The following is a 16,275-nucleotide window of genomic DNA, read 5'->3' as shown; positions in this document are numbered from 1 at the left end:
ACAGACAGATTTTTAATCAATAATGGGTTGAAAGGTTATGGAGAGTAGATGAGAAAGTGGAGTAGAGGTTGGAATTAGATCAGCCCTAATGATATTGAATGGCAGAGCAGGCTCGAGGGCTGAATTACCTACTTCTCGTTCTTATGTTCTTACCTGAGAGAAAAATGTAGTCTCTATATGTGCTTTGGTAGCTTGTTTATTAAATGCTTATTAACTTATGTTATTATATTTATGTAAATATTATATTAGAGGAGACATACCAAGCAAGATGTTTTCAGATTTGATCTTCAAGTTAACTGATCTCCATTGCAATGACATTAATAATGGTATAGTTGGCTTCAGTGTTCTAAGATAAGAGGAGAATAAAAATCAGTCAGGATTCTCTTTCCTGATTATTCTTCTGGAAAAGATGTTTACTAGGGCAATGGTTAAGAGTACAAGAATACTTGTGCTGCTCTCAGTTATGAAATAGTCAGTCAGCACTCACTATGTCAAATTACAGAAATCACTAGCTCTTGTTTAAGACATCATAAATTATGTGTAAAATATGGAACTATTATAATAGGTTTTCATGCCATAAATAAAGGAGAGTGGGAATTATGTGTGATACTTCATATCATTTCCAAAATTATTACAATGGAGTAAATGTTATAGATAAACTATTGTACATTTTCTACCAGTTGCTGTACTGTTGATGTGCAAACTCATTTTGAGTATTTTACCCAATGAAATGTTTTGGGCTGCATTACAGCTTAAGGGATAGTTTGCATTGTGCTTTCTGTACACTAATTGAATGATGTCAAAGTAACTTGTTGTAATTTTTTTAAACTGGATAAATAAACACTACAAGTCAGTGTTTTAAATATATTGAGAAGCAAGAGGTGGTGCAGTTTATTGTAGCTCTGTTTTGGTCCTGTTTTTCTGATTCAGAAATGTAGTGAACTAATCCTATTCTACAAATTAAATCATGCTTTTAAAAATGTAACCTAATTTATGTTGCATTATCTCTGAGGTAATGTATTGATCAGCCAGTGAAGTATAAAACTAATATTGGGCTTACTTATTGTAGCGTAATGGTACTGGAGGATCCTTCCTGATTTTATGTTAATTGATTACAGCCTCACTGCGAAGGTCATTTGGGAGAAAAGGTAGACCTATTCTGTGTTTATTTAGGTTTGATGATTCTTCACTACAGCTCTATTACAATGAATGTCTTTGCAAGAGAAGAAAATGTTTGGTGATTTTCAAACAAATGGTGGTCAAGTGCTGAAGTTAACAAATGGAAGACATATTTACAATAGAATTGCTTTTTCAACAAATTTATTAACTAAAATTCTATGATACAGTTATACTTGCTTGTAAATGATGAACATCACTTCAGCACTTTTGGGAAGTGATGTTTAGAATAATCTAAAATGCAATTTTGTACCTGAACCTCAGAAGTGATAGTACCACTGAATAAAAATCTATCAATGGGTCTCAACATGTTTTGAGATTAGGCATTCATCTAATGACCAAATGAATTGTCAATTTGTGACACATATAATACTTGTGTAATAATGCATGCTTATTCATTCCAGCACAAGTGAGAATGGAACCAGACCCTATGTGAACTTCAGTGTAACCTGACCACTGCTGAGTAGTTTGTTTCTGGCATTCAGTTCTCTTTTGCTTGGTTCATTAGTCTGTAACAACAGTGTGCCTGTCCCAGTGCTTGCTTCTGTGATCTGCTGCTTTCTGATGGTGCTACATCCCACTGTTTTCTGATTTTGTTGTGTTTTGTGTGGTATTGTTGTTTGCTGTGGTTTATGTTTCTTTCTTACTGCCTGAAGTATTGCAAAATACAAATCAACAGTAGGTATTGCAGCATACGATAGATTTATAGATATACCAATTAAATTTATCTAAAGAAAAGTCAGTGAGTTTTCTTAGAAAGCATTGGAGTGAAAGTTTTCTGAATGCAGTTTCATGGCCATTAATTGCTACATAGTCATTTGACATTCTGAGCCATTCAACTCAGGACGATGGATGACCATGAACTAAATGGTCTGTCCCACAAGCTGCTGGAAGGTAGTTAATGAGAGCATTGTCCTATGACACTTTCCTGCAGCTGTCAGCAACTGGATAACATTAGCATTGAGGAAATACTAAGAGTAAGTGCCAGGAATGAAATAGTATGAGCACAATAAAGGGGATAGGGGAAAAAAAAGCTAAAAAATAAAATCCATCATTAGACTGTGTCAATCAATTGCTTAGATGTTATATGTTTACATTATTTATTACAGTTTATTTTACCTTTTTAATTGACATTCAATGTTTTACATGAAAATATTTCTGATATGAAGTGACCGACCAATACTAACCAAGCTAATCCTGTGTCCTAATGAATTATTCAGATATTATTTCGCATTACTTAGTACATTTTACTTTATGATTTTTGGGCATACTAACTTGTTTTAAAATAGTTATGTTCAGTCAATAAATGTTCAGCATGTTCACATTGTTCATAAATGTTCACATTTGAAAAAATTGTGTTGTACTGACACCTGCATTTGAGTTATTACTAATATTATAGCTTGCTAACTGTTATTATATTATATTGTGAATTATTAATGTTTCTCTCCTCTGACTAACAACATTGCTAGTCTGCATATTAATAACATTGTTACTATCCTATAAATAACCAAATGTTACTATCCTGTAAATTACTAATGCTAAACTAACATTCTCAGCTATATCATCTGAACAGGGTAACTGAACATAAGCAAAATGGTTTCCCAGGAAATGTTGGCATTGTTATGCAGTGTTCTTATCCTTCATCTGTTCATTGAGTCATTGTTTCAATCTCACTTTATCTTTTTCTGTCTCTCACATTTTCTTCCCACTTTCTCATTTTCTGTCACATTCCATCTCCAATCTTTTTTTTAAAAAAGGAAACTGCACGGGCTCTGTGTTTTTTATCTTTTAGTTGAGCTTATCAGGAACTGTAAATATCCATGGTGGCAGGCAATGTGATAAAGAGGCTCAGAAATCACTGACTAAAAGGCTCAGGTAACTTAACATTAGGTTATGTATAAAAAATCAGGTTGGAGTAGTACTTCCTATAAGCAACAAACATATATTGTGGAGTCAATCTTAATTGTCTCTATCTTGGGAATATTGAGGGAGTGGGCTGTGAGAAAATGCTAATTTTAACCTATAGGCTCTCACAGGTGGCCGAGGCACCCTCAGATAAAAACATCATGACCTTCTGTAAATTACAGTTCTATGATTTCACTGGGGTCTCATTGTATTTTAACCTGAACATCGAAAGGAAAACCAATTTCAATTTCCTACCAGCAAGCAGATCACAAGGACACAAAAGCCATTTGATTATATCAAACATGCCTTTGTGGTGCTAGGAATGTCAAGAGTGTGCTTTTGGTCATCACAAAGGAAGTCATCACCTAGACATACCTGTTGCAAAAAGGAAATGGAACTATGGCATTTGAACAATCCCTGGGACTTAATATAAATCTGAAAAACTAAGACTTGGGAAGTGAGGCTCTCATTCAGTGACAATCCACCAACTGCTCCCACCAACACCACCCCCACCTTCATCCAAAGAAAATCACACATACCTGAAACCAATTTGAGGTTAAAATCATCTGTTTAGTGTCAGTTTTGTTGTTTCCATTCAAGTTTGGATTAGTCTAAGTGCGAGTAGCAAGTATCAGTATACTGTGGGCGGCATGGTGGCACAGTGGTTAGCACTGCTGCCTCACAGCGCCAGAGACCCGGGTTCAATTCCCGCCTCAGGTGACTGACTGTGTGGAGTTTGCACATTCTCCCTGTGTCTGCGTGGGTTTCCTCCAGGTGCTCCGGTTTCCTCCCACAGTCACAAGGATGTGCAGGTTAGGTGAATTGGCCATGCTAAATTGCGCGTTGTGTTAGGTAAGGGGTAGATGTAGGGGTATGGGTGGGTTGCGCTTCGGTAGGGCGGTGTGGACTTGTTGGGCTGAAGGACCTGTTTCCACACTGTAAGTAATCTAATCTAATGAATATTGTGAATGTTATTCACACTGAAAGCTTAACCAGTGTTACACATGTACTGATAAGTTTTTTATTTGAATTTTCAGTACCAGAGAATATATCCAATTATGTTACATCTACCCTTGTTTAAAGCAATGTCCAACATCATCTGACTCCTTGAAGGCTTGATCCACTTACCACCTGTAGTTACTCACCTGTGCTGAAAATACATCAGCTGCTGCGATTCAGACAGTAAAATCTGCAGCACTGTCATAAATTGCACAAGATTTTTACTCCAAACTTAATTATTAATATTTATATAATAACCCATCAAATAAGATAAAAAATATTTGCTAAAGGGCTGTCAAGGGATATGATAAACCCTCAACAACCTGAGACTAGGAATTAAATTAAAATATTGCTCTGGAATTGTAAACAGAAAAAATCTGAATTAATCAATTACAAGTTCAGTTAGTGTAGTTTAATTTTGGAAGAAAAATTTTATTATAAAATAGTTTTATTAATTCAATCAGTGTATACTATCTTTAATAGTATACAGCGGTAGAGTGGATTCAATTGTTTGTTTTTGAGTGGGTGGGTTGGGAGGGTTGTAAGAAATTCTGACAATGTGACATGGATCAGTATTCAGTAGCAGTTGTGTTTAAAATTAAGGTGAGCAGCTGTTAAGTTCATAGCTAGTGATCGTTAACAATTTCAGGCATGTCTAATTAGAGTCTCTTATGCACAAGTGAATGCCATTGGTCTTTGCTGAGGAAGTGTAACTGACATAAACCAACATATAGCAAAACGCTCTCTAATGTTTATTTTAAGATGAGAAATATTTTCAAAGAACATTGATGTATATTTTCATAAAATGCTATATAAATTCAAGATTGAAGTTAGAATACCAAATTGACCAAGCAGGACAGTTTGGTGTACTTGATCAGTAACTAATCAAATGAGGTGAAATGCTGCTTCATTAGGCCTGAGGAAGGAGCAGCACTCCAAAAGCTAGTGCTTCCAAATAAACCTGTTGAACTAGAACCTGGTGTGGTGTGATTTTTAACTTTGTCCACCTCAGTCCAACACTGGCACCTCCACATCAGGTGAATGAAGAAAGCAATAACTTCTTATGTCATTTTCAATCATTGGGCCGAATTTTATGAGTCCAATGGCAGCAGACCAGGAGGAGGGATTGTTTGCAGAATGACCGGGAAAAGCACTGGAGGAAGTCCCCAATGTTTGCTGGTGGTGACCAAATGGCTAATGAGCTGCCACACGACAGCCAGTTGAGCCTCTTAAGTGTAATACGTACCATGACATGTACTTTTAAATGCTACGTCCCACCTCCAATGGCATTTTGCCTGCATCTTAGGTGCTTATTGCAATGGGGGAGACCACCCTGTATAACTTAATTGCCTCTGAGTGGGTACTGGCTAGTAGAAAGCCTGCTGTTTGGGGACTAGATGGCCCACAGGGTAGCACAGTGGCTGTTTTAGCTGCTCCAGCAGCAGTACAACAGTCTGCACACCTTGTGAATTAATGATAGTATTAGAACATTAGAAATGACTAATTTAAGTCCAGGAAGTCATGATGTAGAAACAGTCCAAGTCGAGATAAAAAATTATAAAGGTAAGAAGTCACTTGTGGGAATGATATCCAAGCCTCCTAGCACTAACCAGATTGCAGAATAGATTAGAAAGGGAAAAAAAAGGGTGGTTGTCAGAAAGTATGGTAATAATCAGGGCAGATTTTAATCTATGTATAGACTGGAAAAATTAGATGGGAAAAGATAGCTTAGTTGAGGAGTTCATTTAATGTACTGGAAACAACAAATGCTTTCAGGATAGTTTCTTAGAATAACACATTCTGGAGCCAACCAGAAAGCAGTCGATACTAGACCTGGTATTGTGCAATGAGACAGGACTAATTAGTAATCACATAATTAAGGTGCCCCCTAGGCAAGAGTGATTGCAATATGTTTGAATTTTACATGCAGTTTGAGGAAGAGAAACATGAGTCTAAGACAAGTGTTTAAAACTTAAATAAGGCCAATTATGAGGGCATCCAAGCAGAGCCAACTACTATAAATTGATAAATTAGATCAATAGCAATATTTAAAGGACAGACATTTGAAGTGATACTTCAGAAAACGGTGTCAAGATACAAGACAGACCATTTAGTATTGAAGATGAGGAAAACTTTCTTCACTTAAAGGGTAGTGAATCTATAGAATTCTCTACTTCAGAATGCCGTGGAGGCCTAGTCACTGAATTTATTGAAGAAATAAATAGTTTTTTTTGAAGTTGTCAAAGGGGTGGGTAGAGGTAGCGGGACTGTGGCATTGAAATAGAGGATCAGCTATGATCACATTTAATGGTGGAGCAGTCTTGAAAGACCGAATAGTCTATTCCTGTGCTTAGTTTCTATGTTGCTATGTTTAATACACAGAAAATATGTATTTCAATGAGAAAGAAAAATTCCAAAGGTACGCCTCACCATCCATAAGTAACAAAAAAAACTTAATGAAATTATCAAACTTAAAAACAAAGAATTTCATAAGATTCACTGGTAAGTTAAAGAAAACTGGGCAGAATTTTCAAAAAGGAAAGAATAACTAAGAGATTGAATGGATGGAAAATTAGAATGCAATAGAAAGCTAGCTAGAAATATAAAAACAGTAAAAAATTTACAGAAATTTTAAAACAAAAGAAGAATTAGCAGGGTGAGCATTAGTCATATAGGAAGTAAGTCTGGGAAATAATGGGAAATAAGGAGATGACAAGTTAATTGAACAAGTATTTTGCATCGGTCCTAATTGTAGAGGAAACTAGTAGCATTCCAGAAATTTATGAAATTGTGATTTCTAGAAATAACTGGGAGAGTGGAATTCAAGAAAAACAAAGATGTGCAGGTCAGGTGAATTGGCCATGGTAAATCACCCATAGTGTTAGGTGAAGGGGTAGATGTAGGAGAATGGGTCTGGGTGGGTTGCTCTTTGTAGGGTCAGTGTGGACTTGTTGGGCCGAAGGGCCTGTTTCCACACTGTAAGTAATCTAAAAAAATTTCACTCATCATGAAACTGCACCTGTGTAAATTGTTGGAGCTGGGGCTAACTATACCCCATCCCAAGGTCTTAAAAGAAATGGCTAGTAAGATAGTTCATGTGTTGGCTTTAATTTTCCAAAGTTCCATAGATTCAGGGAAGGTTCCATTAGTTTGGAAAATAGCAAATGTAACTTTCATTCTAATAGGGAAGGAGACAGGAAGCAGGAAATGAAAAGCCTTTCACATGACATCTAACATAGGGAAGGTATTAGAAACTAGAATTAAAGACCTGATGACAGGCCACTGAACAATGTTCCAGGAAACCAGAGAGGGTCAGCATAATTTTGTGTAAGGGAAATCATGTTTAACCAATTCATTGGAGTTCTTTGAAGAAGTAATAGGTGGTTAAAAAAAAACTTAAGGGATGCACTACACTTAGATTTTCAGGAGGCATTTGATAAATTGCAACAGCAAAGGTTATTGTGGAAAGGAAAATGATCATGATATAAGAGTGACATATTGGCATGGTTAGACAAATAGCTAGCTAACAGGAAACAGAGTCGGCATAAATGCATCATTTTCTGGTTGATGAGGAGTAATAAGTGGTGCACATCGGGATTAGTGCTGGGGTATTAATGTTTTATAATTTATGTAAATTATTTGGATGAAAGTACTGAAAAAATGTAGTTCTAGTTACTGATGGCACAAAGATACTTTGAAGATGACAAAAGGAGGCTGCAAAGGGATCTAGATAGGCCAGTAAGTGGGCAATGATCTGGCAACTGAAATATAATGTGACAAAATATGCAACTGATCAGTTTGTTAATATCAAAAAAGTATGTTATGTAAGTGCAGAGGTCGCAGACCTCTGAAGTATTTATTTATTTTGTGGGATGCAGGCATGGCTGGCTGGCCAGCATTTATTGCCCATTCCTAGTTGCCCTTGAGAAGGTGGTGGTGAGCTGCCATCTTGAACTGATGCAGTCTGCCCGTGGTGGGTTGGCCTTCAATGCCGTCAGGGAGGGAATTCCAGGATTTTGACCTAGCGACATTGAAGGAGCGGCAATATATTTCCAGCTCAGAATAGTGAGTGACTTGGAGTGGAACCTGAAGATTATTGGTGTTCCCATATATTTGCTGCCCCTGTCCTTCTAGAAGGAAGTGGTCTTGGGTTTGGAAAGTGCTTTCTGAGCATCTTTGATAATTTTTTGCAGTGCATCTTGTAGGTAGTATACACTGCTGCTACTGACCATCAGTGATGAAGGGAGTGGATGCAATGCCAATCAAGTGGGTTGCTTTGTACTGGATGTTGTCAAACCTCTTGAGTGTCATTGGGGCTGCCCTCATCCAGGCAAGTAGGGAGTATTCCATCACTTTCCTGACTTGTGAATACAGATTTACATGTTTTAGTGCATGAATCACAAACCATTGGTATGCAGGTATGTACTGAGGAAAGCTAATAGTAGGTTATGGTTTATTAGGAGGAGAAATTAATACAAAACTAGGGAGCATACCCCTTCAGTTGTTTCAGAATTGAAACTATATCTGGTGTACACCAAACAATACTGGTCTCTTTATTTAAAGAAGAGTATAAATGCTTTAGCAGCAGTTCAAAAAGATTTGTTAGATGAATACCTGGAATGGATGGATTGTCTTAGGAGGAAACATTGGACAGGTTAGCTTTTATTCATTTAAGTTTAGAAGAGTAAAATTGATTGAAATATATAAGTTCTTGAGCAGCATTGACATGGTAGATTTGGGAGAATCTAAAACCAGGGATCACTGTTTAGGCATAAGAGGTCCTTCCTTTAAGACAGACATGAGAACACTTTTTTTTGTGAGATGTTGTTGAATCTTTGGACACTCTTCCTCAAAAGAAGAGTCTTTGGATATTTTTACATCAGAATTATATAGATAATTGATAATATGAATGTGAAAGGTTAGCAAAGGTAGGTTAGGATGTGGAGTAATCAGATCAGTTATGCTCGTATTGAAAAGTGAAGGTTCAAGGAGCTGAATATCCCACTCCTGTTCCTAATTGGTATGATTGTATATTATTGTATGTTAATAATAATTAGTCTGCATTCCTTAACTTTGAAACAAAAAAGAACTCAAACGTTTTGGAAATTTCATTCATTCATTCTGGATGATTATTGAACATTATGATTTTGTAAATTTGATGCTATTTAACAATTAGATACAATACATTACAACGGTGACTACACTTCAAAAGCACTCAAATATGCTTTGGGATGAAAGCTGCTATTATCAATGTAACTTATTTCTTTTATCTAATTACCTCATTTTAATTTGCTACATGTGTTGCAGAAAAGTAAAGATCCCCATTTTATAAGATGTATTTAAGTTAATTTTCCAAGCTCCCATCCTTGACTAGCTCAAGAGGTGATGCATTATCTAGTGTAACATAAAGCTGTGTGAACCCAGAATATCTGAGTTGGCGGTTTTTAGTCTTTTTAAGTCCCTACTCCTTGAGCTATCGAGGGGAATGTTAGCTCGGCTTTCTGCTGCTGATTTGCTATGAAGTGACTCCCCCCTGGAATGGCTTGTTGTCGTTGCCAGATGAGGGTAATATTTCCTTCCCTATGATGAGTGATTAATTTCACTAGCAGTGCTTACAGAGATGAATAAAATGACTTAGCAGTCTTGGCACAGAGCTTCAGGACTGCATATCAGGAATTTGGGCTTCGATGCCGAATTCATGGCCTGCAGGGTTTTGCATTCAGTGAGACGATGTTCAAATTCCTGATATGTATTCATGCCATGCCGTGTCCCATGGTAGACAGTCACAGATTGAAAGTGGCCTTTTGTGTGTAGTTGGGGGGGGGGTAGAAAATCAAAGCACTTCAATTTGTGCAAATATGCACTATCTTCAGGATTTGTATTTGTAGAAAAACATTAACAAGATGGGGGGTGGGGTGGGGGCGTGGGGAGGCGGTTGGGGGGAGCTGGAAGGAAAAGCATTGGAGTGACCTTTAATAAAAGTGAAGTCAAAATGACCTAGTTGCTTTTTGGATGTGTGTTTATTTTCCTAGTTCTGTGTGTTATAAACCTTTATTCATATTACACAGCACAATGTCTCCATGAACAACAAGATAACACTTTGATCAAGTCACTTACTTGGACAAAATAGACACTTGATATTATTGCCATTGGAAAAATCAGTGAATGTGTGAAACTGTACCTTAAACTCCAGATTACATTACACCCCTTCTGGGATAACATCCCAGGGTAGATTAACCATGGTTACTTTAATGATGAAAGAAGACTGAATGTGCCAAATTATAGTGTTTATACTTCCAAGTAGTCCAATCTAAGGTTTTCTAAATAAACTGAAAGTTCATTAAATGCAATGTAATAATTTGTTTAAAGTAATCTTGTGTCAGCTTGCACTATTTCAGTAAATAGTTTAGCTTTACTGACTCGTAAAATGCCTCTTGCATGGAGTTGCAATGAAAGATTCTAATTTGTCATGACTTGTACACGAACTATAAAAATTAGATGAGCAATTTTCAAAAGTTAAACCACTGACAACCAAACTTTATTTTCAGCGAAGTGAAATATTGATTTTGTTTAAGTTACATTGCTTAAACATATCTAGCATACCCAAGAACCTTTACAATGGTCAATTATTTTCTGGTTCCATAGAAGTTGTATCAATATTGTAAATGGGTTTACATTGCACTTTAAATAGGATTTTGTTAGGCTTTGGAAAACATTTTCATAGCAAGTTATAAGCCAAATGGCAAAATTATAAAGAGATTCCAAACAGAGAGAGATCTAGGTTTGTTTGCACACATATCTTTGAAATTGGTGGATTGTTAATAAAGATAAGAAAACATATGGAATTTGGAGGGTAGGAAATAATATGAAACTTATGCTAAACCTAGATGAAATGTTGGTTCAGTCCAGCTGGTACAGCATGTTCAGTTCTGGGCACATCTTTAAGAAGGGTGTGAAGTCTTTGAAGAGAATACGGAAGAGATTGATTAGAATGATTCCAGGGATGAGGGCTTTGAGTAATGTCAATAAACTGGAGAATCTAAAGCTGTTCTTCTTAAAGCAGAGAAGGCTAAGAGGAGCTCAAATACATGTGTTTAACATTGTGAAGTGTTAGATGGAGAACATTAAAAGCAACTGTTTCCAGCAGCTGAAATCTTATTCAGCAAGAAGCACAGATTTAAAGTGGTTGGCATAAGCGCTGGTTGTAACATATGGGAAAACCTTTTTCGCAATGAGTCATTACAATGTTAAATGCATATTCAATTAAATGGTCTGTACAGATTCACAAGAAGCATTGCTTAAGATCTTAAATGATAAAAATTGCATGGGTATAGGCAGGAGGAAGTAGTGGCTCTAACTATATTGCTCTTTGACAGAGCATGTGCAAACTTAATAGGCTAAATGACCTCTTTCTGTGCTGTACTATTCTGATATTCTAACATCTTCTTTCTAGCAATTCTAATAATCTATATAATTTTGCTACTCTGTCAATTCTCTTTCTTTTCCACTGTCCCTTATCTGTCCTTCCTCTCTACCTTCCCGTTATTTTTTCATGTGTTGGTTGACTAAAAAAGGATCTGCTGCCCATCCAGGCTGGAAACGAACCATCCACAGTCAAGGAATCACCACCTTCCCTTGCCCTAGCTGCAAATATGACATAGATCTTGGAGAACGTGGCCTTAGTGGTCTGTTCCGAAACTTCACCTTGGAAACAATTGTGGAAAGATACAGACAGGCCGCTAGAGCAGCGGTGGCAATCATGTGCAATCTCTGCAAGCCCCCACCTCAGGAGGCCACAAAGAGCTGCATGGACTGCAAGGCGAGTTACTGCAATGAGTGTTTCAAACTCCATCATCCTTGGGGGACTCCAAAGGCCCAGCATGAATATGTAGGACCAACAACCAACTTCCGACCTAAGGTACAGAGCTTCTCTTTTCACTACTTTTGTACAACGTATTTCAGAAGACCAGTCCCTGAAATGCATTTATTTTCTTAGACATTTTATGCAAGCTGAAAAATCATGATTAAATAAGTAAACAAACTATTTCCCACTCCTTCTTTGCAAATATATGATTGCACACAGCCCAATCAGTTGAAACTTATCCCTTTCCACAAGTGCACAAACAGGAAAAGGACCAAAACATTTTCATGAAGATGATGCTTTATTAACAATTAATTTGAAATGCATTCAGTACTACAGAGAGTTAGCAGAACCAACAGACAGCATTGAATATTGGAAGTGACATGTCTAACACTCAACAATGTGTTAAGTTAATCAGTAATACCTTGCATATATAAATCGTACCGATCTGGTCACTGTATATTATAGATATTTTGCATTTATCCATTAAAATTGAAATATATTTAGTTACCTAAGTGGAAAGGGGAACTATTGAATAGATTGCACAGCTGAATTCATTTCCTTATTTATTCATTCTGACTCAAATGCACAGATCAACTTTAAGTTTAGCATTTCCCTTGAGGACATTAATGATGCAACAGATTAAAGTAACCTAAATACATACAGGAAATAATCTTCAAGCAATTTTTAAAAATGCTATCATCTTATTAAACAATTTACCTTAACCCTCTAAATTTCAAAATCCCAGTTTGGCGGAGTGATCACTGGTTTTTCATGTGGCACGATTGTGTGATTCACAATATTTCATCTCCAGCTTCCTTTCTTGTTAATAGGGTGTTATTTCTAACAAAGAGTTAAAGCTCCTAGTCTGTTAATCTTACAAATGTAATCATAGCTGTGCTATAATTATAAGATTTGTGACAAATGTTGCTGTCATATTACTCACGTGTGCAACAGCTGCACATCAGACCCTTAAGACTGTGGCATTTCTAGGGGATTTCTGCAAATATGACCAAAAAGAAAGATGCACCAATTGCAAATATCAGCTACATTTATTTTAAAATATAGATTACCTCTCCCTCCTCCAAGTGTCGTATGACTCCACAGTGGCAATGATACCTTGCCGAAGGGAAAATGTTTCATGTTTGACTTTGGATAAAATATGATATCAATGTTAGAGGCATTACAGCTGAACTTGATTCAGAAAAACTCATTTTCCTAACATGTTTTTTTGGGGACAGGGATTGTAGTTTCTGCAGCTTACCCTTCCCTGGTGCTAATTGTAATTCACTTCGTTTAGGCCCAGTTGTGATGATGTGCTTCCTAATGTTCAGCTCCTCACCAGTCATATGGAGACTGTCCTGTCTCTGATCACCCCATGAGGCTGACTGGCCATTCCCAATCTGCTGGATTGGCATCAGAGGCTACCCTTAACCGACTGTGCTGGAATTCCATGACCAATGGCTATTACGCATCTTGAATGAGGCCTGCTGATTGTCATAGAGTCAGAGAGTTGTACAGCATGGAAACAGACCCTTTGATCTAACCCGTCCATGCTGACCAGATATCCCAACCCAATCTAGTCCCACCTGCCAGCACCCGGCCCATATCCCTCCAAACCCTTCCTATTCATATACCCATTCAGATGCCTTTTAAATGTTGCAATTGTACTAGCCTCCACCACATCCTCTGGCAGCTCATTCCATACACATACCATCCTCTGCGTGAAAAAGTTGCCCCTTAGGTCTCTTTTATATCTTTCCCCTCTCACCTTAAACCTATGCCCTCTAGTTCTGGACTTCCCCACCCAGGGGAAAATACCTTGTCTACTTATCCTATCCATGCCTCTCATGATTTTATAAACCTCTGTAAGGTCACCCGTCAGCTTCCAATGCTCCAGGGAAGACAGCCCTAGCCTATTCAGCCTCTCCCTATAGCTCAAATCCTCCAAGCCTGGCAAAATCCTTGTAAATCTTTCCTGAACCCTGTCAAATTTCACAACATCTTTCCAATAGGAAGGAGACTAGAACTGCACACAATATTCCAACAGTGGCCTAACAGCTGCAACATGACCTCCCAACTCCTGTACTCAATACTCTGACCAATAAAGGAAATCATACCAAACATCTTTTTCACTATCTTATCTACCTGCGACTCCACTTTCAAGGAGCTATGAACCTGTGCTCCAAAGTCTCATTGTTAAGCAACACTCCCTAGGACCTTACCATTAAGTGTATAAGTCCTGCTAAGATTTGCTTTCCCAAAATGCAGCGCCTCGCATTTATCTGAATTAAACTCCATCTGCCACTTCTCAGCCCATTGGCCCATCTCATCAAGATCCCATTGTAATCTGAGGTAACCTTCTTCGCTGTCCACTACACCTCCAATTTTGGTGTCATCTGCAAACTTACTAACTGTACCTCTTATGCTCACATCCAAATCATTTATAGAAATGATGAAAAGTAGAGGACCCAGCACTGATCCTTGTGGCACTCCACTGGTTACAGGCCTCCAGTCTGAAAAACAACCCTCCATCACCACCCTGTCCTCTAACTTTGAGCCAGTTCTGTATCCAAATGGCCAGCTCTCCCTGTATTCCATGAGATCTAACCTTGCTAATCAGTCTCCCATGGGGAACCTTGTCGAATGCCTTACTGAAATCCATATAGATCACATCTACTGCTCTGCCCTCATCAATCCTCTTTGTTACTTCTTCAAAAAAATCAAGTATGTGAGACATGATTTCCCATGCACAAAGCTTTGTTGACTATCCCTAATCACTCCTTACCTTTCCAAATACATGTACATCCTGTCCCTCAGGATTCCCTCCAACAACTTGCCCACCACCGACATCAGGCTCACTGGCCTATTGTTCCCTGGCTTGTCCGTACCTCCTTTCTTAAACAGTGACACCACGCTAACCAACCTCCAGTCTTCTGGCACCTCACCTGTGACTATCGATGATACAAATATCTCAGCAAGAGGCCCAGCAATCACTTCCCTCGCTTCCCACAGAGTTCTAGCGTACACCTGATCACATCCTAGGGATTTATCCATTTATTTGCGTTTCAAGACATCCAGCACTTCCTCCTCTGTAATATGGACATTATCAAGATGTCACTGTCTATTTCCCTACATTCTAATCTCTTCCATATCCTTTTCCACAGTAAATACTGATGCAAAATACTTGTTTAATATCTCCCCCATCTTCTGTGGCTCCACACAAAGGCCGTCTTGCTGATCTTTGAGGGCCTCTATTCTCTCCCTAGTTACCCTTTTGTATTTAATGTATTTATAAAACCCTTTTGGATTCTCCTTAACCGTATTTGCCAAAGCTATCTCATGTCCCCTATCTCAGCCCTCCTGATTTCTCTCTTAAGTATACTCCTACTGCCTTTATAGTCTTCTAAGGATTTACTCAATCTATCCTGTCTATACCTGACATATGCTACCTTCTTTTTCTTAACCAAAACCTCAATTTCTATAGTCATCCAGCATTCCTTATACCTACCAGCCTTCCCTTTCACCCTAACAGGAATATACTTTCTTCCCATTGACCAGCTTCCCTTTACCTGCGAACATCTGTACTCAATCAGCCTAGTACCGTCAAAATTGACCGTGCTTCAATTTAGAACTTCAACTTTTAGGTGTGGTCTATCCTTTGACAACTTACCTCCTTTGTGTCTGCACTAAATGGCAAGGCAAAGCAGAAGTAATGTGAGCCTGGTATCTCTGGGTAAGGGAACAAAAAGACAAGGCAGGGATGCTGTCCACATCAAATTAGGCTCAGAGTGAGTGTACGCAACTACAGCAGGCCAAGAGCTCAGTGGTGAAACCTCCTCCAGTCTCCAAGCTGGGTATTTGACTCTGAACTCCCAGTGTTTTTGTTACAGACTATAATGACAGTAGCCAGTGCCACCCAAAGTGCAACACGGAAGTTTTAAGTGAATTGAAGATGCACCAAGGGAATTCTTAGAGATTGGTGCATATCTGTGGACATGAGGTGCATGTAGGCGGTGCCAATAGAGCATGCCGTGAGATGGTGGTGGAAAAGTTCAATATGGAGGTCTTCTAGATCTAGTTGAATTCGCCAGATACCTGTTTTAGTTTCCATGCTGAGGTTAATGAAGTGAGCTGGACTGTGAGCAAGGCATTTAACAAACTCTGTGATTGAAACTTGTTGCTGCCCAATGAGAATCTCTCCACCACACGTATGAGAAGCAAAAGAGATGGAGCGATATTCTTCCGACATCGAATGACCTTGTCTGTCTTCTTGTCTGAATCTGCCACAAAATTAGTCATAGCCCATGTCACTCAGACACTGATAAGGTTCT

The 16,275-nt window shown here is 38.1% G+C and overlaps 1 protein-coding gene across 6 annotated transcripts in view; it reads left to right on the top strand.

Moving 5' to 3' along the window:
• The window catches only part of trim36 (tripartite motif containing 36), a 113,894-nt gene that overhangs the window by 19,783 nt on the left and 77,836 nt on the right, over window positions 1–16,275 (top strand). For 3 of the 6 annotated variants that reach the window (XM_072584007.1, XM_072584040.1, XM_072584049.1), the window contains exons 3-4: window positions 1,119–1,148; window positions 11,655–11,998. In XM_072584007.1, the coding sequence (XP_072440108.1) occupies window positions 1,119–1,148; window positions 11,655–11,998 (374 nt within the window). The remainder of the gene's footprint in view (window positions 1–1,118; window positions 1,149–11,654; window positions 11,999–16,275) is intronic. The other 3 variants (XM_072584016.1, XM_072584030.1, XM_072584022.1) reach the window with 3 other exon arrangements.

The sequence above is a fragment of the Chiloscyllium punctatum genome, chromosome 2 (assembly GCF_047496795.1).
Source record: "Chiloscyllium punctatum isolate Juve2018m chromosome 2, sChiPun1.3, whole genome shotgun sequence".
NCBI classification, from domain to species: domain Eukaryota; kingdom Metazoa; phylum Chordata; class Chondrichthyes; order Orectolobiformes; family Hemiscylliidae; genus Chiloscyllium; species Chiloscyllium punctatum.
Note: the sequence above shows the minus strand (reverse complement) of the source record. Positions and strands in the feature narration are given on the sequence as shown.